The sequence below is a fragment of the Ursus maritimus genome, unplaced genomic scaffold, assembly GCF_017311325.1.
Source record: "Ursus maritimus isolate PB19 unplaced genomic scaffold, ASM1731132v1 scaffold_1, whole genome shotgun sequence".
In the NCBI taxonomy this organism is placed as follows: Eukaryota; Metazoa; Chordata; class Mammalia; order Carnivora; family Ursidae; genus Ursus; species Ursus maritimus.
Window position 1 is genome coordinate 3,253,130 of NW_024423343.1, and position 23,579 is coordinate 3,276,708.

Sequence of the window (23,579 nt, forward strand, 5' to 3'; positions counted from 1 at the left end):
TCCCTCCCTGACCTCACCTCTGCCCGTCATACCTTATTCACTTGGCTCCGAGGTACCAGTCTATTCATGCCTCAGGACCTTTGCACTTGCTCCTCCTGAGCAGAATCACTTGTCCCAGATTCTCACAGGATTCCTCTCTCATTTCTTTCTGGCCCCTGCTCAAGGTCCCCTCCCCAGAGAGGCTGCCCTGAGCACCCATACGGAATACCCGCCCCCCCTTTGCATTGCTCTGCTTCTCTCCACGACACCTGGAATCACCTGGCCTGCCCAGTCACCCTCTTCCCTCCTGGAATATAAGGGCTGGGAGGGCAGGGCAGGTCCCCTTCACTGCCTAGCACAGGGCCTGGCACAAGGTAGAGGTGGTCTGAAATTGTTAGACAAAACATGTGGATACAGCACCTCCCACCAGGTGGACAGGCTCCCAGCTCCCTGATCTCGATCAGCATCATCGTCTGCCAGAGGGGAAGCTGGGGCCACAGAGACGCACGCAGTGGGGTGCCTGGGTTTCCAGACTCGAGGTGTGGGCTCAGGTCCCCCACCTTCCACGTCTACGCGCCAGGACAAAGCCTCCCGCCCCGCCTCCACTCTACCCAGTGGGCCCACTCCACCCCATTCCCGCCGGGCCCCGCCCCATCTTAGCCGGGCCCCGCCCCCTCCCCCGCAGGGCTCCGCCCCCTCTCGGCCTGGCCCCGCCCCCTCCCCGCAGGGCCCGATCCTCTTTCCCGCCCCGCCCTGACCCACCGGGCCCCACCTGGGCCTGGGGCGCCGGTTCTGCGCCCAGGCGCGCCTGCAGCTTCCGCACCATCACCTGTCGCTTCCACTCGGGGATGGGCCGGCCGCGCTCGTCCCGCGTGGGCACCATCCCGTCGAGGTCGCCCGAGGGCAGCCTGTCGAGCTGCAGCGCCGCCAGGCGGTTCGGGGCGTCCCCCGCCGCCATCTCCTCTCCCTGTGCAGACTTGGGCTGGTCACTCAGAGCCCTGAGGGGACCCCGCCTGGGACCGGCGGGGAGGGCCACACGGGGTGAGCAAGACCCAGGGAGGAGGTGGGGGGGGGGAGGCCAGGGAGGGCCAGGGAGACCCAGCCTGGTAAGCTTTGGCCCCTGAAGGCAGGGATCCCTGGTGTCCGCTGAGGGATCCAGGTCTGTGCGTGGGGGATCGCGGGCTGAGGGAGGCAACCAGAGATTCCTCCCCTCTTCTGTACATGGCAGAGAGGAGCTTGCCCTGTGGATGGGCAAACTCTCTTGGGGCACCCTTACATAAGAGAAAGTCTGAACCAATTCTGAACCACAGGACTTGTCAGAGCCTTTAACGTGTGCACTGAAACTGTCCAAGAGAGGCAGCACCATGCAGCATTTCCCAAACTTGCACAGACCATCTCAGGGGCTGAGAGGTCCTGGGACCCATTCAAGGAAAGGGTGGTTTGGATTTTTAATGGCCTCATGCCCAGAAAGAAAAGGAGAAAGGGGAGCTGGCCTCCTCCAGTGGGTCCTAGGCTGGGTTAGAGCCCCTGAGGAAGAGGGCAGTAGACCCCAGGCCCACCCACCCATGGACAACTGCATCTCTGTCCCAGAAGTGACCTGGCCTGGGCGAGCATAGGACTCTGTGATGAGAGGCCAACTGGACTTTGAGGGGTGGCTGGGAGCTGGGGAGACAGGGGTGTGGAGGTGGGAGGTGTACCGTGGGGACAGCTGTGGTGCCGGGGGTGACCCGTGGGGGTGCTGCACAGATGGTCTGCTCCCTCAGAAGAGGCTGGTCAGGCTGACCAGGCCAGGCTGGGCTGGGAGTCACCACTGCTGGGGGAAGGGAAGCAGAGTCAGGGGGCTTCCCCAAGAAGGCAAGGGATGGGGGTAGAAAACCCTGGACCGGGGGCAGAACTGGCCTTCCTGAAGGACCACTAGACTTGGAGCCAAAGAGCCAGACAGTCCCCCAACAAAGGCCCCAGGGCCCGGCAGACTGATTCATTGCTAGGGCCCCCAGGGGCGCCTGTGGAGCTCCCCAAGCCTGGCCAGTTGGAGGGCTGAGTTTTACCGCCCTCACCCCTGGAGCTTGGAAGCGCAGAGGGTTGGGTGGTCTGGGGACCTAATGCAGCCCCATCAGACCACAAAAGATCAGAACTCTCCTCTTACTGCCCCTCCCAAAAGGTGGCAACATGCACACCAGGGCCACACCCCAACGGAGAAACACATCCTGCATCACACGCACACACACACACTCCGTGTGACTCTATAACCACGACCTTCACGAATATGGACCTGCTGACATTTTAACGCTGTTCCATTTCATTTTGCTAGAATGGTCCCAATTCCCTAAAAGTCCGTGACCCGCCTCTGCTAGCCCACAGTGACTCCACCTGCTGGAGTCTCCGACCAGCAGCAGCAGGTCCAGAAGGGCCCTGGGCCCCAGTGACCTGACCTTCGAGATTCATCTCTGGACAAACCAAAGCCCAGAGAGGGGACGAGGCTGCTGAGGGTCACACAGGCAGGACAGCCAGGCCCTGGGGGCTCCGAGCTCACAAAGGGACCCTGGAAGGCGGAGCAGGGGGCCATTTAATTGGAATTACAAGTGTCGGTCATGGAAAATGTTGATCCTCATTTTAAAGAAACAACCAAGGCAATGAAGGGAATCTGGAAGCAGCTGGGGCTGGGTGTCGGGAGGGATGGCTCCAGCTCCGTGCCCACCGTATGGCACGCCCAGCTCCTGGAGTCAGCTGCTCCCCCAAACCACCCTTCCAGGGACCTCAGAGGTGAGGCCAGCGGCACCCACTCCTGGCACCCACGGTCCTGGCCAGTCTTCCCTGGAGACATGTACTCACAGGTGGGGCTGCCGAGACCCGAGCCACTTGTTCCATCCTCTGGGGAGTGCCTCGCGGCTGACAGCGGGGGAGGGGGAAACGGAGGCGGCGGTGGCGTCATCAGGAGTGGCACCTGGGGGTGGACAGACCCAGACAGACCCTCTCAGGAGGCCCAGTGGAACTTGACGTGGGCCGTGGGCTGCCAGCAATCCTGGTGGGGCAGTGAGGGCCATCGAGCAGACTAGTCGTGGCCCAGTCTGCTTGGGGGAAGGCTGCCACCACCACCACCACCACCAGGTGAACCCCCTTTCATCTAAGGGCCTGGCTCACAGCCTTTCTCTGGGGGCAGCTCAACCCTGCAGCTCCGGGTGCTGGGTCGGGGCCAGGGGGCTGGCTTGTGCTTACCTCGCTCTGGCCTTATGAGACATGTGTTCACACACATGTGCACACGTGCACACACACACCCACAGACCCATACATGCGTGCATACACACATGCAATGGACACATGCACACACGTGCACGCACACACACATATACACTTGTGCACGTGCACACCCTCCCTCACTGTCGCCAACTTCTGTGCTGAGACAACGGCCTGGAACAGCTCCCCCCTCTGAGAGGAGAGCAGAGGGGGCACTGTGAGGCACTTGCAACACTTCTCAGACCCACAAGTAGGGGCCGTGGGGCTGCGGCCACACCTTGGGGGGGGGGCGCTGTGCCCAGGACCCATCATGCAGTGTCCAGGCCGCCCCCTCCCCAAGGCCACTGAGAAACAGAGATCACCAATATCAGCCCCCCAGCACTGGAGGGGCCCCCAAAACTCACCCCTACACCCTGCCCCAGGTCGGGGGCAAGGCACAGACCTGACCGTGGCCACCTCTCCTGCCCCCTGGGCACTAAGTGGTCGCAGCCAGGAGGAGCCCTTGAGCTGGACGCATCTCCCCAGCTCGGCCCTGAGCAGCCTCAGCTTTGGGGACTGACTGCTGGGAGCCGAGACTTCTGGCCCTGCCGGCCTAGCAAGCAGCCTGCTCTGACACCGGGGGTTGGGAGCAGCAGGACAGCGCTCGCCTCCCCTATGCTGTGTGTCCCTCCTTACATAGCAGAGAAATTCTCCAGGACAACACCCGAGCCAAGCTTGTCACTTCTTGGTTTAAAGCAGAAAGGTGAAGTCAGGCCAAGCCCGTCTCTCGGAGGGCAGACTCCTGGGCTCCCCGCGCGATGCCCTTCTGCGGCGGGGCTGCCCCTGCTCGCCTCTCCAGCTAGTAGGGCCGCGGCTGCGGGCCCTCTGAGCTCCTCACCCCTTCTTGCCAGGGGCAGTGGAGGCGGGACAGGCCACCAGGGTGGTTCCGGAGAGAGCCTGAGCCGCTCCTGGATGCGTGGCCTGGGGCTGCGACCATGTCACGAGGTGTGGCCCACGCTGCAGTGCAGTTTAACGCTCTGCCGTCTCTGTCTTAAAATGCTTCATCGTCTTTGAATAAAAAGCCTGAGTTTTCATTTTGCGCTGGCCCAGCGCGTGCTCTAACCGATCCTGCTGGGGCCAACTGCTTGGCCACTCTGAGTGTCCTCTTGCTCAGTCCCACCTCCCGATTCTACCTCCCGGCAAGGAGGCACAGACCTTAGGGAGCCACCCCAGTTTGGGGGTGCCCTCAGGAGAACCCGTGACCTGCACCCACGGCCTCCAGCCCCTCAATGGCTCTCCCCCCAGGACCCTCTGCCTACTCTGACCACTGGAAAGGAACACAGCCTAAAACCCCACCTGCCTGGCCACCACGCACCTCACACCTCAGTCCTTCCAGGAATCCGTGTGGAGCCCGGGAGCCCCGGTGCTCCGTGGTTGGGGGGGTGTCCACTGGCCCCTGACCCAGCGGGAACCCACAGAGGCAGGGGCTGGGCTGAGCACAGGGAGCTGCAGCCGTCCCGGGCTGTCGGAGCTTGTCCCAGCTGCCGCCCCTGGGAGCGGGAGGTGTCGCATTAATATTTGAAGGCTGAGGTATCAGGTGGCCAGGCGGGCTTGGGGCTGGGTGCAGGATCCCTTACCACGGCACCTTAACCCTCCACGGTGCCGGGGCCAGGGGAGCAGACCCTCTGGGGATGTGGGCGAGATCTGAGATCCCTGGGTCACAGGAGAGGGAGAGGCTAGCCAGAGGAAGGCCCCAGTACAGCACTTCCACCCCCAGTGTAGCCCCCAGGGCACAGACGGGGAAACCCAGGCTCGCAGGGGGCAGGAGGCTTCCTCAACGCCCCGAAGTTGGGATATGGCAGAGCTGGGATCAGAATCTTATTCGAGACCCCAGCGCTTGCTCCGGGAGTCCCTCGAATCACAGCTCTTTGGGTCCCAGGGTATCAGTGGTAGAGGAGGAGGCAGAGGGGTGGGCCTCGGGGGCAGGGGAGGCCCTGACACTGGTCTGGTTTCTCGAACTCCTACCGAAGATGCAAAGCCCTGGCTGCTCGTTACATGGCCATTTCTCAGGGCTGCATTTGGAGGGAGGGACCCAGAGGGATCTTATTGCCTGCTACAAAATGGGGGTTCCCCAGGCTCAGTGGTCCTCAGCTGTGACACAAGCCTCCCGTGTGCACGGTAGCCATCTGGACCCATATCGCATCACGCAGGGACTTGGGGGGGCCAAGGGGGCCCAATAAAACATGATGCTTGCTCTCTGCAGTGTGTCTTGGACCCAGGACTCTAGTGTCTTCTTCCAGCGTCCATGATGCAGACGTTGGCTGGCTTACGAGCTTTAAGCAGGGCCGAGTCAGACCCCGGAACCTGGGGCACTGCTAGAGAAGCTGGCTGTCGGTCTGACAGAGGATGGCTGGCCTGGGGGCCTCCCCCTGCCCCTCTGGCCCCTCTCCCTAATGGAATCTGCTCTCAGAAGCTCCCCTCCCCCTGCAGAGCGCAGGGGAAGACAGAAGAGGCAGGAAGTTGGTTTGGGGTGCAGGGAATGGACTTTGGCCCCAGTGCAGCACCTGCAGTCTAGGGGGGGGACCTCATGCCACTCTCCTGGCCCTGGGCCGCATCCTGCTCCACCCCGTCCAAGGAGAAATGTGGGGGAGTCACTCCCTGGGCCTTGGTTTCCCCACCTGTAAGTCAGGAAGATAAGGAACTATGGAGGGTGCCTGGCAGGCCCGGCTCTGGCGCGGCTCAGATCTCAAGGACGTGCTGCCGCCTCGGAATTCCACCCAGGCCCTGTCTGCTGTGCTGTTTCCCAGGCGGTGGGAGAACCCACATCCTGACACTAACCAAATCTGCAAGGAGCTGAAGGAGCTCAGATGTTGGACCTCTGGGTCCTGACGGCTGGGCACGCACGGCCCCCAAATCGGACAATTGCCCTGGGCCCTTCCCATGGCCTGCCATCTCCTTTCCCGTGTTTTTGGTGAGATTTGAGCAATGCTGTGCCTGCCATGCATTATGCATCGAGGACAGCTGTGGCGAGCCGGGTTACAGGCCTGTAATGCCACCCGGGCTGAGAAAATCATGACCCACAGATGGGTGCTGGACACCGGTCCCCATGGCTGAGATTCGGTTACTGGTGGCACAGCCGAGCCCCACCCCTTGCTGGAGAGGAGGCTGCCCAGGGGCGTCCCTTGCCGTCTCTGGACCTCAGCTCCCCAGCTAAGATGAAAGGGTCCCCGAGCCCTTCTGACCTAGGGAGGGAATTAGCACCCACCGGGTGCCTGAGGAGCCGCTCCTGCCACGAGGCTCTTAATCCTGTTTTACAGATGAGAAACTGAGGCTCGGAGATGCTGCGAACTTGCCAGCGCTCCCCGGCCAGGAAGAGCCTCTCCAGATCTGGTGGGTGTGAGTACAGGGCTAGGGGCAAGCAGGACAGCTCGGGTGCTGTGGGGATGCTGCGGGCGTGGCTCCCCCGTTCGGAGGGTCACGCTCATCATCCAGGGCTGCTGTTTACAAATGCCACCACCTGTCCCGGACCTCACGGAAACCCAGCCCTGCAGCCGGGAACCGACCCCGTCAGAGAGGCCCAACCCTTCATTGTGCGGAGGGGTGCCCGAGGGCCAGGGAGCAGGAAGACGTGGCCCAGGCTGAGGTGGGGCCCTCGAGGTGGGGCCTGGCTTCCCGGAGCCGCGGGCGGGCCAGTGCTGGGCAGCGTGAGCCCAGGTCCTGCAGCCCCGCCAGAGGAAGGGGCGCCTTCCGGAGGGCAGCTCTCCCCACTGCAGGTCTGGCTTGGCTCCCAGGGCTACCTCTCCCGAGACCCACGGCTCCCCGGGGGCAGGTGCGGCTGCCCTGTGTGGCTTTCACCACCTCCCCTGAGCCCAGCGTGGGAAGAGGCCAGCAGGACGACCTCTGGATATTGTGTTTCCATCCATATTGCATGATGCGCCCGGCACCCCCCTCCCCAGCGTGGGGGCCCACAGCCAACACCCTGCCCTCCCGTGGAGCCAAGTCTGCGCATGTGAGGCAGGTGGCCTGGGGGGGGGTGTGCCAGCCCGTGGAGAGGGACCTGCACCCCCTGCTGCCTGGGGCACTCACTGGGGAATGAAGGGAGGCTCCTGGCCTAACCCCGAGTCCCACAGGTGCTCCCTGAGCTCCCTGCAGACACAGCAACAAGCCTCGAAAGCCAAGGGTATGTGGATGGGCTGGGCACTGCTGGTCACAGGCTGGGGTGGGGAGGCCGCACCGTCAGCCCAGACTGGTGGGGAGTCCTGAGAGAACAGAATTCTGTCTCAGATGCTATGGTGATACTGGGGAGACAGTGAGGACAGCCAGAGATGGGCCGGTTCTCCAAGGCCCCGGGACTGTCAGGAGAGCACCCAGAACCCCTCCCCTCCCCCCTCAGCCAAGTGGGCAGGAGGGTCTGGCAGATGGGCCGGGGCCTGGGGATGGAGGGCTGGGGTCAGAGATGCTGCCCAGACAGTAGGCCCGGGAGTGGCTGGGCTGGGGACGGGCGGGGACCTACCCCAGGGAAGCAGAGCCACGCCCACCTCCGATCTCAGCTTCCAGGTCGGCCCCAGGACCACACAGGGAATGACTTCAAGCAGTCGGGGCAGTCCTCGGTTCCCACGCCACCGTCGGCACACCCCTGCGCTGCCCCAAACCACAGCACGCTGGCAGGTGGGCCTCAGGGGGAGGGAAAAGACTGTGCCACAGGCACAGGACCAGGGAGGACTGCAGCTCTGCCTCAGTTGGTCCTGGAGGTTCCTGAGGGAAAATGAGGTGCAGGAACCCCACGGCGAGACCTGGCATGGGGCCACGTGATCCCAGGGGCACTATCTGAAAGGATGGCCACTAACGAACACGGGCAAAAACTGTAGCAGGTTGGGACTAATTTGTCATGGCTGCTGCCTCGGGCCTGGAATGGGGACAGGGACGGGCAGGAGGGCACTGGGGTCCAGGCTCCACACGGACCACACTGCTGACTTCACCCCCAAGAACGCCCGTCCACCAGCCCACTTGTCTGTGTTCGCCCACCTGCTCACACGCCCGTCTGGTCCTCTTCATTCAGTGCATGCTCGCGGTGGCCTGTCATGTCCTGGGCCCTGGGGCCGGCAGGACGAGTGAGAGCCTGTCCTCATGGATGGGGAAACGGCTCAGCAAGGCGTGCAACCGTGAGGGACACCCAGATGGGAGCACGGGACTGGAACCCTCTGCCTTCTGGACTGCCACGGGGCTCAGGGCCCTGTTCCTACCCCCCGGCTACCCTCAGCCTGACAACAGCACCCCACAGACACCCCAGCCAAGGTCCAGCCACAAGCCCAGTCCTGGTGCCAGCCATAGCTGGCCCAGTCATGGCTGTGGCCCCTGTCTTGACCCCCGCCACTGTCCCTGTGTGAGCCCCAATCACGGCCCCTGTCCCAGCCCGTCACTGCCCCTGTCCTAGCCCCTGTCACCACCCTTGTCCCAGGCCCAGTCATGGCCCTGTCCCAGCCCCAGTCACGGCCCCTGTCCCAGCGCCTGTCATCGCCCCTGTTACAGCCCCAGTCACGACCCTGTCCCAGCCTCTGTCATGGCCCTGTCCCAGTCCCAGTCACGGCCCCTGTCCCAGCCTCTGTCATGGCCCCTGGGCCATGGCCCATCACAGCTCCTGCTGCAGCCCCATCATGGCTCTGTCATGACCTTTGTCATAACCCCTGCCTCTGCCCGGTCCCAGCACTGGGCCAGCTGACTTGTGGCGCTGACTCTGTCCTGGCCCAAGACCCTTCTCCTGGGAACAGTGTGACATATACAGTGAGCTTTCTCCATAACTTGGCTTTCAGGATAGCGGGGGACCCTGTCACCCAGCCTCCAGGGACGGGTGGGCACTGTGAAGCTTACCGGCCGGCCTATCTCCCGCAGGAACTGGGCACAGTCCTGGTGTCCATGGTACTCTGCCAGGTCTGCCGCTGTGTAACCGTCTTCATCTCGTAGGAAGGGGTCCACGTGGTGGGAAACCAGCGTCTGGCAGCACTGTAGGGAGGGGACACAGTGTGACCACTGTACCACCTGCCTGTGCCCATGGCATTCACCAGGTGTGATGGAAGGCAGGCACCGTGCCATTTCACAGGTGGGAAACTGAGGCTGCCAACAGCTATGGAACTTGCCCAAGACTCTGTTGCTGTTCACTGCAGGGACAGGGCTTGTATCCCCAAGCCCCACCCACAGCTGCCCCAACCAGGCAGCAGCAGCGCCAAGCTCCACGGGCACCAGCACCCTCTTGTCCCAGAGAGGAACCAAGGTGCCCACAGTCAGGAACTTGCCAAGGGCTCCACTGGTCAGTAGGTGGTACAGCCAGCATCCTGGCTAGGCAGCCTGATCCTGACCTTGCCCTTATAGTCCTTGCCCCAGGCTCTAAATGCAGAACCGGTGTCTGTTTGTACAGCAATGCTCTGAGCTGTGTGTCATTTTCACAGGAAGAAATGGAAAGATGGAATGATGGCCTGATCCCTGTTGGACTTGTGAGCAGGTAGTGGGTGCTTACAGATGACCGAGATCTGTGAGGTGGCTGTGCCAGCAGGGGGTAGAGAAACAAGTCCCCAAGGACAACATAAAATACAGACTAAATGTAAAAGTCAGCTTCCTAAAGCATCAAAGAGGTAACAAGGAAGTGAGGAATCACCAGGCCAAGCTCAGGAGACAGGGAAGATCCGGAGGGATAAACCTACCACTCAAAAGTGTTTTTGCACCAGCAGCATGCGGATGCAGGAGAAATAGTTATAACCTGAGTGGTTCTTCTGACAGCCTCACAGGACTAGGGGGACCAGTGAAAGTTTGGGGTCATCCAGAGGTGAGGGCTCTGATTTATCACCTAGTGCTGTAGGTGCCAGGGAACCTCGAGCCTGGAATGTGCACTGAGACGGTCCTGGGCTCACAATTCCCATGTGTGGCCAAAACCAGAGGCAAATAAGATCTCATCCAAGTCCTCACATGACTCCTACAAATTGTTTTTCAAATATAAGTTCCAGCATACACGTCAGACAAAGCCATGAGCCCAAAGAAATAAGGTACCAGAACAAGAAGCAGAAGACCCAACCCACAAGGAAATAGACCCACAAAGACCCAAGAACTAATAGATAGAACACAGCTGTGCTTACTACTTTCAAGGGAATGAACATCAAGCTTGAAAATTTAGGCATGGAATTATACACTATGAAAAGTGACATGGTAGACTGAAAAACGACTGGTAGTAGGCCAGGAACACAGACATAATAACCAAGCTAAAAACTGAAGCTGTAGGATGAGGAAACAGAAAGTCAGTCAGAAGCAGCAGCCCAGATGCAGCCCAGACAGCCAGAAAGATGAAAGCAGAAACGTTCTGCAATACCGTCTGTGGTAGTAATCCCAGAAAGAGAGGGGAGACGGAATGGGTGCGAAGTCACCTCTGAAGGGATAAAGGCTGGGAACCGTGCAGGACTGAGGGATGCACCCAAGCACAAATTCAAGAGGCTCAAGCACCCCCCGTGGGAGAAATGAGAAGCAATCCACCTCGGGTGAGGTCCATAGTGAAACTGCAGGAACCAAAGACAAAATGAAAAACCTTAGAAGTGACAAGAGAAAGAACGGTTATCTTCAAAACAGTGCCCCCCCCAGCTGACTTCTTCATGGAAGCCCAAGGCAATGAATGAATGACATTTTTCCCAGCACCAAAGGAAAATGTGTGCAGATTTTATTTTATACCCAGCAAAAATATCCTTTGGGACCAATAATGAGATAAGGGTGCTTCCAGGCAAACAAACAAACGAAACAAAGAATTTGCCAGCAACACACCCACACTGAAGGAACATCTGAGGCACCGGCTTCAGACTGAGGGGAAGGGACTCCATACGGAAGGCCAGAGATGCCAGGAGGAATGAAGATGACAAAGTGGTAAATTTGTGGATCAGTTTAAATTAAATAAGCCTTTGTTTCTTGACTGAATCGAAAACAATAATGTCAGATAGGGTTTCTTTTTTTTTTAACTGCAGAAATAAAACACATTAAAAATGGTAACCCCATCCCATTCCAGCTTCATCCCCACCCTGCAAGCTTTCCTGCTCCCGTCTTTCTTGCCACTAGCCCTTTTCAGGCTGTGCCCTGAAAAGCTCAACCCCATCACAGGAAGCTGGGGGCTGCTGGGGACCATAGCACTCACACCCTGGAGGCCTGTCTAAGAGATGGGGATGCAAGTCCTTCCCACGCACCTCTCTGCACTGGGCACCATTCTGGAATGACACAAGGGCCGCTCATTCAGTCCCAATGTCACCCTGTGAGGTTTATTACTGTGTCTGTGTTACACAAGGGGACATGAGGCACAGAGAAGGACACGAAGCGTCCCCAAGGTTATACTGCTGGAAGTGGGGCAGCCTGGAGTCACAGCAATGGCTCTAGGAGCCCATGATCTTCATTGGCACCCTAGACAGAGGAGCATCACAGGACGAGGCAGGGCTGGAAGGCACCTCGAGGGTAAGTTAGTCCAGGGTTCTCCCTGCCATCAGTCCCAATGCCCTCTTTTTATTACAAGCATTTTCTGACACCCCATTCATGATTCTAACATGAACTCCACTGATAATACAATTTGCCTGCACACATAATTTTAAAATAATATTATACTCTAATATGAAGGAGAAAAGAAAATTAATTTATAAATTGAGAAACATGCATTTTACTATGTGAGTATTTGGGCATGGCCGCACCAAAGACAAAGTCTGATGTGCATAGCATGACAAATTGAGAAAGGCACTCAAGTGGACAAAACAGATTCCTGAGTGTCCTGCTTAGACTTCTGGTTATTTCCCCTTTCATTCACTGCCTTAGAACCAGCCACTCTGCAAGTTGTATAAAAATGTTCATATTAGGGGCGCCTGGCTGGCTCAGTTGATTAAGTGTCTGCTTTAGCTCAGGTCATAATCCCACAGTCCTGGGGCCATGCTGTGCATCAGGCTCTCTACTCAGTGTGGGGCCTGCTCCTCCCTCACCCTCTGCCTCTCCCCCAACTCATGTTCTTGCTCACTCCTCCCTCTTTCTCTCTCTCTCAAATAAATAATTAAATAATCTCTAAAATATGTTCATATTTTAAATGACTCTTGTTCAGAAAAAGGCTAAATGCAAAATGTGTGCAGTGGAGTGCAGTCAACGATTTCCCTCTCAATACTGCCTGGTTCTCATCTGTCTATTTGTGAATTTACTTCATTATTCCTTACTTGTGAAATATTTATTTGTTTACTCCTGGTTATATGAATTACTTGCTTTCTCCTTAATTAATCAGTTAAATAAAAATCTTTGACACAGGCTCATTTTGTAGTTGAATGAGCATCGTGATTACAAGCGCTCTCAAAAATTGTCCTCCAACGAACCTATCTGTAGCATCACCGCAGATCTGACAGCAACACATGAGGCCGGGGCCGCCAGCAGTGAAGCCATTTTCCAGACAGCAAGCGGTTCCTGGTAAAGTGTTAAATAAAACCAAATACTATCTTCCCTCAATGCGTACGGTAGGGCCGTTCTTGAAAAAGCCTTATATATACTGACACTATGAAAAGTAACTGGGGCGTGTGTATACATATAATTGAATTGAGCTTCTAAGCTTAGATAATTATATACACTTGAGTTGGGTTCAAAGTTCGGGTCATTATAAACAGGTGTTCCACCTACGTGCATGTCTGATCCACTGGGAAGTTGTGTGGGGCATGGGACCTTCTGTCATTGTGCAGGACTGCCCGAGGAACAGCAGGTCCCCTGGTGTCCCTTCCACCATGACTGCACCTCAATCACTGTAAAACTAAAAATGTCCCTGACATTTCTGACCCCCATCACAGTGAGTACTGCCCTCCTGAAAACCAAATACTCTTGTGGTTCTCAAATCCTTGGTCATGTCCTAAGCAAGTGCTCAATAACTATGTGTTGCATGAGTGAGTATCTTAATGGAGAAGAGTGAATGAACGGACATCAGAGGCTCTGATGAATTCACTGGCACTCACCCGTGCCTTTCAGAGGAGCAGAAAGTCGCCCGAGGCAGTTGTGCTCTGAATGCCTCTAGGAACGCCTACAATACTCGGTATAAAGTTCCCTTCTTGAAGTCAGGTAGAGAACCACCAACGAGTTAAAACCACTCATCTGAACCCCGAGAGAACCTTATTTACACCTGTCTTCTGTCGTTTCCTTTTCAGCCTCATCAGCAAAGCCCCAGGCCACACCCCATCTTATGGCAACTTCCTCCTCCAAACAGCCGTGGCATCACTCGCCCTCCTTTCAAGATCTCACAGCAACCTCTTAATGCAGCATTAAACCTAGTTCCATGCTGTCACCAGTGACCTGGCGCCAGCCAGTGACCTTGCTGTGACCTTGTGACCTTGCTGTGACCAGTGACCTTGCTGCCAGCCTCAGCTCCTGCTCTCTGCTGTGTTCTAGCAGGGTGACCATGTCCAGCCCTCTCTCCCTCACAGAAATCCCGCTCCTTCCCATGTTCAAACACCACTGTAAGATGCATCGTCTGTATGAATTCTTACTAGATTAGCTCAGCTAATGCTATTCACACAGATAGTCTTGAAATTGTACATCACAATCCCCTGTGGAGTTTTAAAAAGTCCTGATACCTGGGGGCTCCACCCAGAACCAATCAAACCAGGATCTCTGGGCAGATGGAGCCCAGGTGTTAGGATATTTTAAACCTGTCCTGGAGATTCCCAGCGTACCGACAATAAGAACCACCACACTAGCACTCTACACCGCATCTGAAATCCCAAACTAAATGTTAGCCAGATAAACTCAGCTATATACGAGAGATAACATACCGTGATCAGGTTGAGTTTACTCCAGGAATGCAAGGTTGGTTTAACATTTTTAAAAGCAATCGAGAAAGAAAGGTCTTGAGGAGATATTCGATCACCTACATTCACGGCAGCATTGTTCACAATAGCCAAGGGGTAAAAGCAATCCACGTGTCCCCTGATGGATGAATGAAGAGAGGCAATGTGGTCCATCCACATGAGGGAATATGATTCAGCCTCAAAAAGGAAGGAAATCCTGTAACATGGAATAACCTTGAGGACGTGAGGCTGAGTGAAATAAGCCCGTCACAAAAGGATAAATACTATATGATTCCACTCATACGATGTTCCTAGAGTTGTCAAACTCATAGGGACAAAAAGTAGAAAGGTGGGTGGCAGGGGCTGGGGGGCGGGGCGACATTTAATAGGGATGCAGTTCCCGTTCTGAGTGATGAGAACCGGGAGATGTGCACACACTGTGCATTCAGATGTGCATCTAGTTATCATAGCACCAGATGCTTAGAAACAGGAGGGTAAGTTGGGTTTTTTTTTTTTTTTTTTAGATTTTATTTATTTATTTGAGAGAAAGAGAGAGAATAAAGGGGGAGGTTGAGAGGGAGAAGCAGACTCTCCACTGAGCAGGAAGCCTGATGTGGGGCTCAATCCTCGGACTCCAGGATCCTAACCTGAGCTGAAGGCAGCTGCTTAACTGATTGAGCCACCCAGGAGCCCCAGGAGGGTAAGTTTTATGTTATGTATTTTTTACCTCAATTAAAAAAGCAAGTAATTGGGGCATCTGAGTGGCTTAGTCGGTTAAGCGTCCAACTCAATTTTGGCTCGTCATGGTCTTGGAGTCATGAGATCGAGCCCCAGTTTGGGCTCTATGCTCAGCACAGAGTCTGCGTGTCCCCTCCCCTTGCTCTCTGCCCCTCCCCTGCTCATGCTCACTCTTGAGCACACGCCGTCTCTCTAAAATAAATAAATAAATCTCTAAAACACTAAGGAAATCTGAATTGAGTATGGGCTTTGGTTGGTAATACTGTATCACTTTTGGTTCATTAATTGTGACAAATATACCATGCTAATTAAGTTGCTAATGATAGGGGAAAATGGATGTGGGTCTATGGGGATTCTCTGTCTGTACTAGTGTCTCAATTGTTCTACTAATCTAAAATCATTCTGAACTATTCTAAAATAAGAATTTATTTTAAAGTTGCGGGGGAGATCAAGCATTATCCTAGCTTCCCGGACAAAGCATATTTCTGGAACTGTTAATGGATTAACAGACTCAACAGACAAATCAGTAGTGTGGGGCTCCTGTGTAGCCTCCGATTACAGTGCGATCAGGGAAGTGGATGCTGGACGCTCTCAGGAGGCTGGATCGGAAATGACAGTAGGACCTTACTACGAATTGTTTTTAGGTGTGATAATGGTTTGAAAGTGTGATAAAAAAACAAAGGGAGTCCTTATCTCTCGGAGATGTCTGCTAAAGTATTTCTGGATAAAACAATGTGACATCTCCAATTTGCTCTAAGTAACACAGCCGCCTAGGGAGTGGTGGAGGGCAGTGCGCCAGCAGGCATTGCTGATCTCACACTCCCCAATAAAAAGATTGAAGGGAAATCTGTTCTGGGCCTTGTGTCCTGAGCTCTTTTATTTTCATGTGCAGAGAGGGCGAGGAGCCACAGACTCCTGGCTCATCTGTTCTACTTCTTGAGAACCTATGGAGTATTCCATCTGACGGAAGCCACTGCTCCAGCTGCCTTGCTGAGCCGCACCACGCTGGCTGGGCTCCGGGCTCCTCCGGTCCCTCTGGACTCGGGGCCCCCTCACTGCCTCTGATTCTTTTGTTGTCACGCAGTTGGACAAAAAGACAGACTGCAGGGCTATGTGCAGACCCACCCTCTTCTCCCAGGCCTGCTGAGGACCGTTCTGGCCTCCCCGGAGGCTCACCCTGCCCTCCCACCCTGTCTAGGAAGGGGTGGAAACTGGGGAGACAGAGCTGGGGGAGCGAGCCTGCAGGGCTGAGTGGTGTCTGAAGGAGGAAAGAGGAAGGTAGCTGGGGTGGAGGGTGGGGAGGACTGGAGAGTCGGAGAAAGACAATTTTTCACAGCGCTCCTCTAAGCTGGGATCGGCTCTCCTTTGCGTTCTTCAAAAGGAACGGTGCCCTCCCGTGACTCTTGGTAGCTACAGTTCATTCTACCTGGCACCGCTGACACTGGGCTGCCTGGACCCCAGGCATACGCTGGGTTCCAGCTGGGAACAGCTGTCCAGAAGCAGAGACCCCAACTGGGGTACTCAGTTGCATCTCAATAAAACCCTCCCTCTGGACTAGTGCTGCCTGGCACACTGCTCCCGGCTGCTGCAGGCTCACCCCTTTGGACACAGTGCAACGTGGGGCTGGGTGGGGTGGGCGGGGGAGGAAACCTGTGTTTTGCTCTCAGACCTGGCCTTGACTCTCCGCGAGGTCAGTGTGCAGGCGGTGCCCGGGGCAGGGGGCCGCTGCCGATGGCTGGGTCTATTTTCAGTGTTGGACCTTAAATATTTAAACGTCACCCCTGCTGACTCTGGATTCCTCGGTGTTGTTTCCTAGGGACTGGACCATGTGAGTCCCCAAGATTTATTGGATGATAGCAAAAGGGCTAACCTCACGCCCCCGGCATAGCCCTGCTCCCAGGGCTCACGGCAGAGTGCAGCCAGCCAAGGGCTCTCCTGGGACGGACGACACGCCCCCGGAGTCTCTGTGCAAAGGAAGGGGTACGCACGGAGGGGAGAGCATGGATTTTGCTCCCATGTAGGTCAGAGTCTGGATCCTGGGCAGGGACTGACCCTCTCAGCCTCACTTTACCCACCTGTAAAAGGGGAACCGTGACTCCTCTCGTACGGGACTGCTGAGCGAGTTGTAGGAAGTGCTTGGAATGGGGAGCTCTCAGGCCTGCCAGCTTTCGGGGGCTCCTGGGCTCCACGGCACAGCCTCCCTCCTCACTGGTCTTACCTCCATTTGCCCGTTCTCCGCTGCATCATGGAGGGGGGTCCCACCCCAGAAGTCTGTCATGATGGGGGCACCCATCAGCAGGAGCCGGTCTAGAATGGGTGTGTGGCCGCCTCGAGCTGCAAAGTGGAGGACTGTGGCCCCCTCGTTATCCCGTGCCGTCAGGCCAATGTCGGTGAAGGTGACCTGGGGAAGGTGGGGGAGGAGGACTGGCTGAGGAGGTGACCCCTCCTAGGGAGGGGGACATGGTGGGGAAGGAGCTCGGCACAGAAGCGGGAGGTGACCCTCCCCAGAAGCCCTGGAGACAGCCGGGGGACCAGGCTGCCAATCAAACTCCAGGGGCCACTTCTAAGAAAACTCTGCCTTCCAGATGGAAAGGGGCTGGTGGCCGTGGTGTCACCCCTGTTTCTCCTCCTCCTGCCTTGAATGTGGCCAACTTTCACTATAAGGGAAAGGCCAGGAGAACAGCAGACATTCAGCCGAATGGGTGTGCGAGGGACACTGCGGAAGACCTCAGTCTAGTTGTCACCTGCAGCCGAAAGCGTGCTGGCTGGTCCGATACCCAAATGTGTCTGCTGGGAAAAGAACAGTGAGCCGGGAACAGAGGCCCTCCCGTCAGCAGCTCCCCCGAGGGAGAGAGTGCCCAGCCCTGGAGTGGGGGAGCCAGGCTGGAGGCTCCAGGGAGGCGACAGTGGGAGTCATGCTGGAAAGACCTTTCTGGCCCTGAGAGCCCGTGGCCCTGGCTGCTCCCTCCCTGGGACGAGCCCCCATGGTGCTCCCTGGGGCTCGGTGGACACTCCTCCCTCCTGCCACCTTCCCCACTGCTTTGAGCTGCTGCTTCTCCCCCTGCACACCCCGGGGCTCAGTCCGTGTGCTGAGCCCACAGCTGGAGACGCCCAGGCCTCAGGCTCACCCCAGGGGCCAGGAATGCAGGTGCGGAGACAGGCACATTACTGGGGGGCCGCAGTCGGAAGCGGACGGGGTCAGAACGCCAGGAGAGGGGACGTGAGGCCAGCTCCACGGTAAGGCCAGCGTGGAGCCGCAGAGCTTCCTCCCGGTACTGGGACTGGAGCCGCCTTCAGCAGGAACAGCAGTGGGAAGGTGGCCCCGGGGGGCGGGGGTGGGGGTGGGCGGACCCAGCCTGCACAGAGTGTGTAAGCTACTGCTGGTGCCTCAGGAGCGAAGGGCCAGCCTGGGAGGGAAAACGGCAAACGGAGGCTGGAGGCGAAGGATGGCTCGAAGACCAAGGCGGTGGCTGCATTTCATCGTCAGTTCCTTCGCTCATTCACTTGCGGGACATCTCCAGAGCCCTTGCCCCGTGCCAGGCTAAGGGACGCAGTCCTTGCCTCCCAGGCACATTTATAGTTCACCCGGTGTTGGTGCCATGGAGGAGAGACAGCAGGACAGCAGGACAGAGGGCTGGGTGGGGTGGCGCCATCCTAAATGGATGCGCGGGGAAGGCAGTGGGGAGGCGCCACGCACACCTGGGGACCCTGCGGGCAGAAGGCCTCTCGGGGAGTGAGGCCAGGCTGCTGGATGAAGAGTGGAAGTGGAGGCCCCTCGGGAAGTGTGGGAGGTTCTGAGCAAGGAAGGGTTTTCCGGTCTCCACCAGCGGCCAATGCGGCCTTCGGAGATGCCAGTCACACCTGCCGCTCCTGGCTCAGAGTCCCTCCGTGGCTCCCAGTCCCTCAGGAAAGAGCCCTGGTCCTCTCGGGGCCTCTGCCTTTCCCAGCTCGGTCTGCCCCACGAGCCAGGCTCCCTCTAACTTGGATTAAACACTGGGCCCTCCTCCTTGTTCTGGGCACCACCCCTTGCCCAGCCACCCCCTGCCCTCCTCAGAGAGACCCCCTACTCTGAGACCCCCCTGGGCCTCTGTAATGAACCCTCAGGGGTCCCAGAGACCTTGCCTGGTCCAGTTTTCTGTGGTTGAAGCAGGAAGTCCCCAGCCCATCCTGGGAAAATGCATCCCCCCAACCCGGGCCACTATGCGTCTGGGGTTTTGGGGCTTCCTTCCAGAAAGTGGCCCGAATGCCCCCTCCCCTGGTCCAGAAGGGAAGAGACTGGGGACTGGCCAGGGGCTGAGAGAGCAGAGCAGGAACAAGCGGCCAAATGCAGGGCCAGGAGCAGCCATTGCCCCCTGCGGGCCCCCAGCCCTGAGGACGCCAGGAAACCCACCAGGACTCCTGGGGGAGGCGCCATCAGAGTCCCCACTGTCCTGGAGGGGCCACTGCCCCTCAAAGCTGCATTCCCGGGCCCATGCTGGGCCTGAACAGCCCGGTGCTCAATGTGATGGCTGGACACACCTGACCCGTCCCCAGTTTTCCTGTGGGCAGACTGAGACCCAGAGAGGTAGAGCCCCCACCCCAGCCAGGCCCTGCTCGCTTGGAGGTGGCTCTGGGGCTGAGGAAGGAGCAGGTGCCAGCCTTCCTGGACTTCCCATGCCCCCAACACCCCTGGCGCCCCCTTACCAGCCAGACGACCAGCGAGTAGTGGCCGCGGGCAGCAGCAGCGTGCAGCGCGCTCATGCCGTCGAGGGCACGCAGGTGCACATCGGCACCACAGTCCTTCACCAGAAACTGAGCCAGGTGCAGGTGGCCCTCCTGGCAGGCCAGGTAGAGCGGGGAGGCCCCACTGCGTGTCTGCCGGTTCACGCCGCTGTGGGGAAGGTGAGGTTCAGAGGGTGCTTGGTGGGGCTTGCAGGAGGCAGGGGCTGCTCCAACCAAAGGCCCAGATCAAGGGGAGGGGAGGCCCAGCACGTGGCCGGACTGTTTGTGCCCAGCCCCCCTTACTGGCTGAGGGGCCCCCTAGCTGGTCACCTGTAGGGGTGTACAGGTTGTGCACTGCCTCACACCCCTAGCCCCCTCGCCCCTGACCACTGGGATCCTGGAGTCCAGATCTGCACACTCCCCATCAAGCCGTTCAGCTGGTCACGGTGCTGGGGCCTGCTGGTAGGTGAATAGCCTAGTGGGGCTTGCAAGGCGCAGGTCATTGAACCTCCAGAGCCCAGGGCCTGCTCTGCAAGAAAGGGGCATTGTGAGCAGTGCCCAGACCTGGCATCCGAATTCAGACTGGAGGAGGGGGGTCATGCGTTCCCCCAGTCCCGCTCTGCCTCTGAGCTGCCACGGGGCCCGGTGAGCTCTTGGTCCTCAGTGGAAGGCTGCAGGGAGGGACAGTCCCCTACCCAAGGCCGACCCCAGCCCCTGGTGACGCAGACGTCACCTCTGGCCCCTGCGGTCGGTGCCAGGTGGGAATGGGGCGCTGGGGCATGAGACACTGCATGCACACTGGTGTGTTTAAATGTGAAGTCTCCAGGTTTTTCATGGTAAAAACTACTTTAGGGGCGCCTGGGTGGCACAGCGGTTAAGCGTCTGCCTTCGGCTCAGGGCGTGATCCCGGCGTTCTGGGATCGAGCCCCACATCAGGCTCCTCTGCTATGAGCCTGCTTCTTCCTCTCCCACTCACACTGTGGCTGGCCAGGCCCAGGGTGCCCACAGTGTCTCCAGAAGCAAGTCCCAAAGACCTTCGCCAAAGGGGTGGGATGAGCAGACCAAGGAATAGAGCGCTACTCCACAGCTGAGCTGCGGCCTTGCTGGGGAGCAAGTGTGCGGCAGCCGGAAGAGCCAGCCATCCAGAGGCCCCCAGAAGCAGAAGAGGCATGGCTGGAGGCGGGCGGGTTTGGGAGGAAAGGCTGGGTCAGGCGTGGGGTGGACGCTAAGTCCCACACCCGGCCAGGCCAGCAGCCCTGGGAACAGGGGGCAGGGAGGCCATGTGCATGACACCCCCAGATGGCCTATCACAGTGCCCACGGCATCCTTTGTGTGGGCCAAGGACTGGACGGGCTCTCAGGATGGGAAGGGGAACCTGGCTGCCCTCTGCCTCGGCTGGGCCCATCCCATCCCTGCCACTCTGTTTGTCCAGCACCAACTCTGGGCAGCGGGCACAGGGCCACCGGCACAAGACTGGCCACCCTGGAGGGGTTCACAGTGACAGAGAGGGAGGGCACAGTGTGGCAGGACAATCTGGGGTGCCCCTGAGAGTACTGTAGGCCTCTGCTGCTTGCAGGTGACTTGAGGGTGCCCACCTTCCCAGCTGGGGGAGTGTGGGTCCTGACATGGCCCCAGGCAGACCAGGAGTAGCCTGAGCGTCGCGGGCAGCTTCCAGGCCCTTCCCACTGCCCCTCCGCGCAGCTAGACCGCGCCTGTGTCTGCCCGAGGCACTGCCCTCGGCCTGCAGGATCAAGGTCCTTCCCCCTTCCCTGAGTCTCATCGGCCCTCTGCCCCCGCTCTGGCCCCACACTTGGCCCTCCCTGTTCCCCCCCAGTGTGCCTGCCCTGCAGGGCCCACCTCACCGGCCACCAGCCTGTCCCCTCAGCCACCAGTCTGTCCCCTCAGCGCAGCCTCCCCGGCAACCAACAGGCGGCGCTCGGGCTCCTCACCTGCCATGGGCCGCCGCCAGGAGCTTCAGGCAGGTCAGGTCCCCGCTGACGGCGGCGTGGTGCAGGGGCAGGGCCCTCTCCAGGGTCTCCAGGGCGGCCGCGTGGCCCTCCCGAAGCAGCCACTGCACTAGCAGAGGGTGCCCGAAGCGCGCGGCCAGGTGCAGTGGGGAGACGCCCGAGTTGTCTTGGTCCTACGGGGCACAGAAGGGCAGGGAGCGTGTGGCAGGTCTGGACCCGCCCCGGCTGGGCAGTGTCCGTGCCCAGGAGCCCGCCGCCCAGCCCGCGCTGCCAGCCTGGCCCGAGAGTGTCTGCTCCTCCCTCTCTGCCGCTGAGCCAGGCGGCCTGCTTGGGGCAGGGTGGGGAGTCGCGGGGGGGAACGCAAGTCCAGATCTTCCGGGTCCAAACCCCTGATCCCCCTGCACCTGGGCCCCTCTCTCAAGGGCAGTCATGACCCTTTCCTGCACTCAACTCACAGGAAGAAGGGCTTCCACGGGTCCAGCCTTGCCCATGTCAGGCTCTGTGGCCTCTTGCCTGTCCCGGGGTCCTGCCTCCGGGCCTCTGTCCCCTACCCCTGCCGAGCAGCCGTCTGCCAGCCACGAGTCCTCGAGGCCAGAAGCATTCCCACAGCAAGCAGCTGGCAGGCCTGGGCGTGCTCCCAGGCACGGAAATGGGCGATGCTCCCCCCTGCTGCCTCTCAGGGTGGGGGAAGAGCTGATGGGGCCGGTGTGTCTTCCCTGTCGGGGACCCAGCGCCACTTCTCAGAGGCTGCCCTTACATGCCCTAGCGGAGCTTGCCCTCTGTCCCACGTCCTCCTGCTGCACAAAGGGACACCGGGCAGGCAGGAAAAGGGAGAGGGCGGGCCCTGCTGGAAATGCTGCTGCCGAGATGATCACTGAGCCCTGGAGACCCTCCTTCTTCCCACCGCCCCCCACAGCAGGACCCACGCCGTCACCCGCCAAGGCCTCCAGTTGTACCAGCTGGGCCCACAGCTCCTGAGCCCGAGTGCCCACCGTGCTCCCTACAGGCTCCTGTCTGGACCCTTGAGGAAACAGGCCCCATGGGTCCGGCCTGATGGGAACACCGGAGCCCCTGCCCCCGGGCGAGGCCAGGCGCTCCTAGGTGGGGGAGGGCACCGGGAGAGCGCGTGCTCTCTGCTGCTCTGTGCCAGCCCCGGGGAACACTCGGTGGGAAGCGGCCTGGGCTTACAAGGGCTTGGTGCTGGTTTGGGGTGAGGCGGGCCTGGGGCAGAGACAAACACCACTGTCTATGCCGTGGGGGTTCCACGGCGAGTCCCCGAAACAGAACCCAGAGCCACAGTGCCCAGGGGAGCCCGAGGGCTCTGGATTTGCCGGCTCACAGCTCCCGTTCCCCCAGTCCACACGAACACTGGCTCCGCCTCGACAGATCTCCCCACTCACCTGCAGCCCGCAGCCCCCGTCACGCACCAGCCAGCACAGCTCGGCCAGGCTGCCCGTGGCAGCGGCGTCGTGCACCGGGGTGGCCCCGTTGTGGGCCCGCTGGTTGCCGGGCAGCTTGGCCTGCCGCACCAGGAACTTGACACAGGCCAGGTGGCCGGCCCGGGTGGCGTGGTGCACCAGGCCAGCCCCCAGGGCGTCGATGATGCCCGCGCCCAGGGCACCAGCCTCCAGCAGCCGCTTCAGGGTGGCCAGGTCCCCGTCCTTGGCAGCCGCGAGCGCCCGCTGCCCCTCCATCCTCCTGCCCAGCCGCCCGGTGGCTCTCGGCGGCTCAGCACAGGCCCGGGCTTCCTGTTTCAGGCGTGGACGAAGCTCCCAGCTCTGGTTACCCGATAAGCAGTGCACAGGGCAGATGGGAGGCGGCGAAGTGGCGGGGGGGGGACGGGGTGGGCAGGCCTTGGAGACTGGGCCTCACAGCCCTACCGCAGCACTCCCGCGGCACCCAGAGCTGCAGCGGGCGGAGGCCCAGGGGAAGGGTCTGCGCTGCGCTCAGGTCAGGGGTGCTGGCTGGCAGGTGCGGCCCTGTGACTGAGCCGTGCCTCTTCCTCCTTCAGAGCAAGTACGGAGGACACACGCTGTGCCTCTCATCCTGAGAAGGACTTCCCGCATCTACGGGGTGTTTATGGCTCCCAGGATTCTTCCAGGAAGGCAGGGGCTCGCCAGCATCTGCCTCCTCCTGTCTGGGCAGCAGCCCAGAGGCTGTGCTGGCC

At 59.2% G+C, this 23,579-nt stretch overlaps 1 protein-coding gene across 1 annotated transcript in view; it reads right to left on the reverse strand.

Moving 5' to 3' along the window:
* ESPNL (espin like) overlaps nt 1-23,106 on the reverse strand; it is a 27,505-nt gene extending 4,399 nt beyond the window's left edge. Inside the window, exons 1-8 of the mRNA XM_040637054.1 lie at nt 22,813-23,106; nt 21,395-21,585; nt 19,428-19,614; nt 16,963-17,145; nt 9,061-9,192; nt 2,812-2,923; nt 1,677-1,789; nt 752-946 (exon numbers count right to left, since the gene is read on the reverse strand). Coding sequence (XP_040492988.1) covers nt 752-946; nt 1,677-1,789; nt 2,812-2,923; nt 9,061-9,192; nt 16,963-17,145; nt 19,428-19,614; nt 21,395-21,585; nt 22,813-23,106 — 1,407 coding nt within the window. The remainder of the gene's footprint in view (nt 1-751; nt 947-1,676; nt 1,790-2,811; nt 2,924-9,060; nt 9,193-16,962; nt 17,146-19,427; nt 19,615-21,394; nt 21,586-22,812) is intronic.
* Nucleotides 23,107-23,579: the final 473 nt, after the last annotated feature.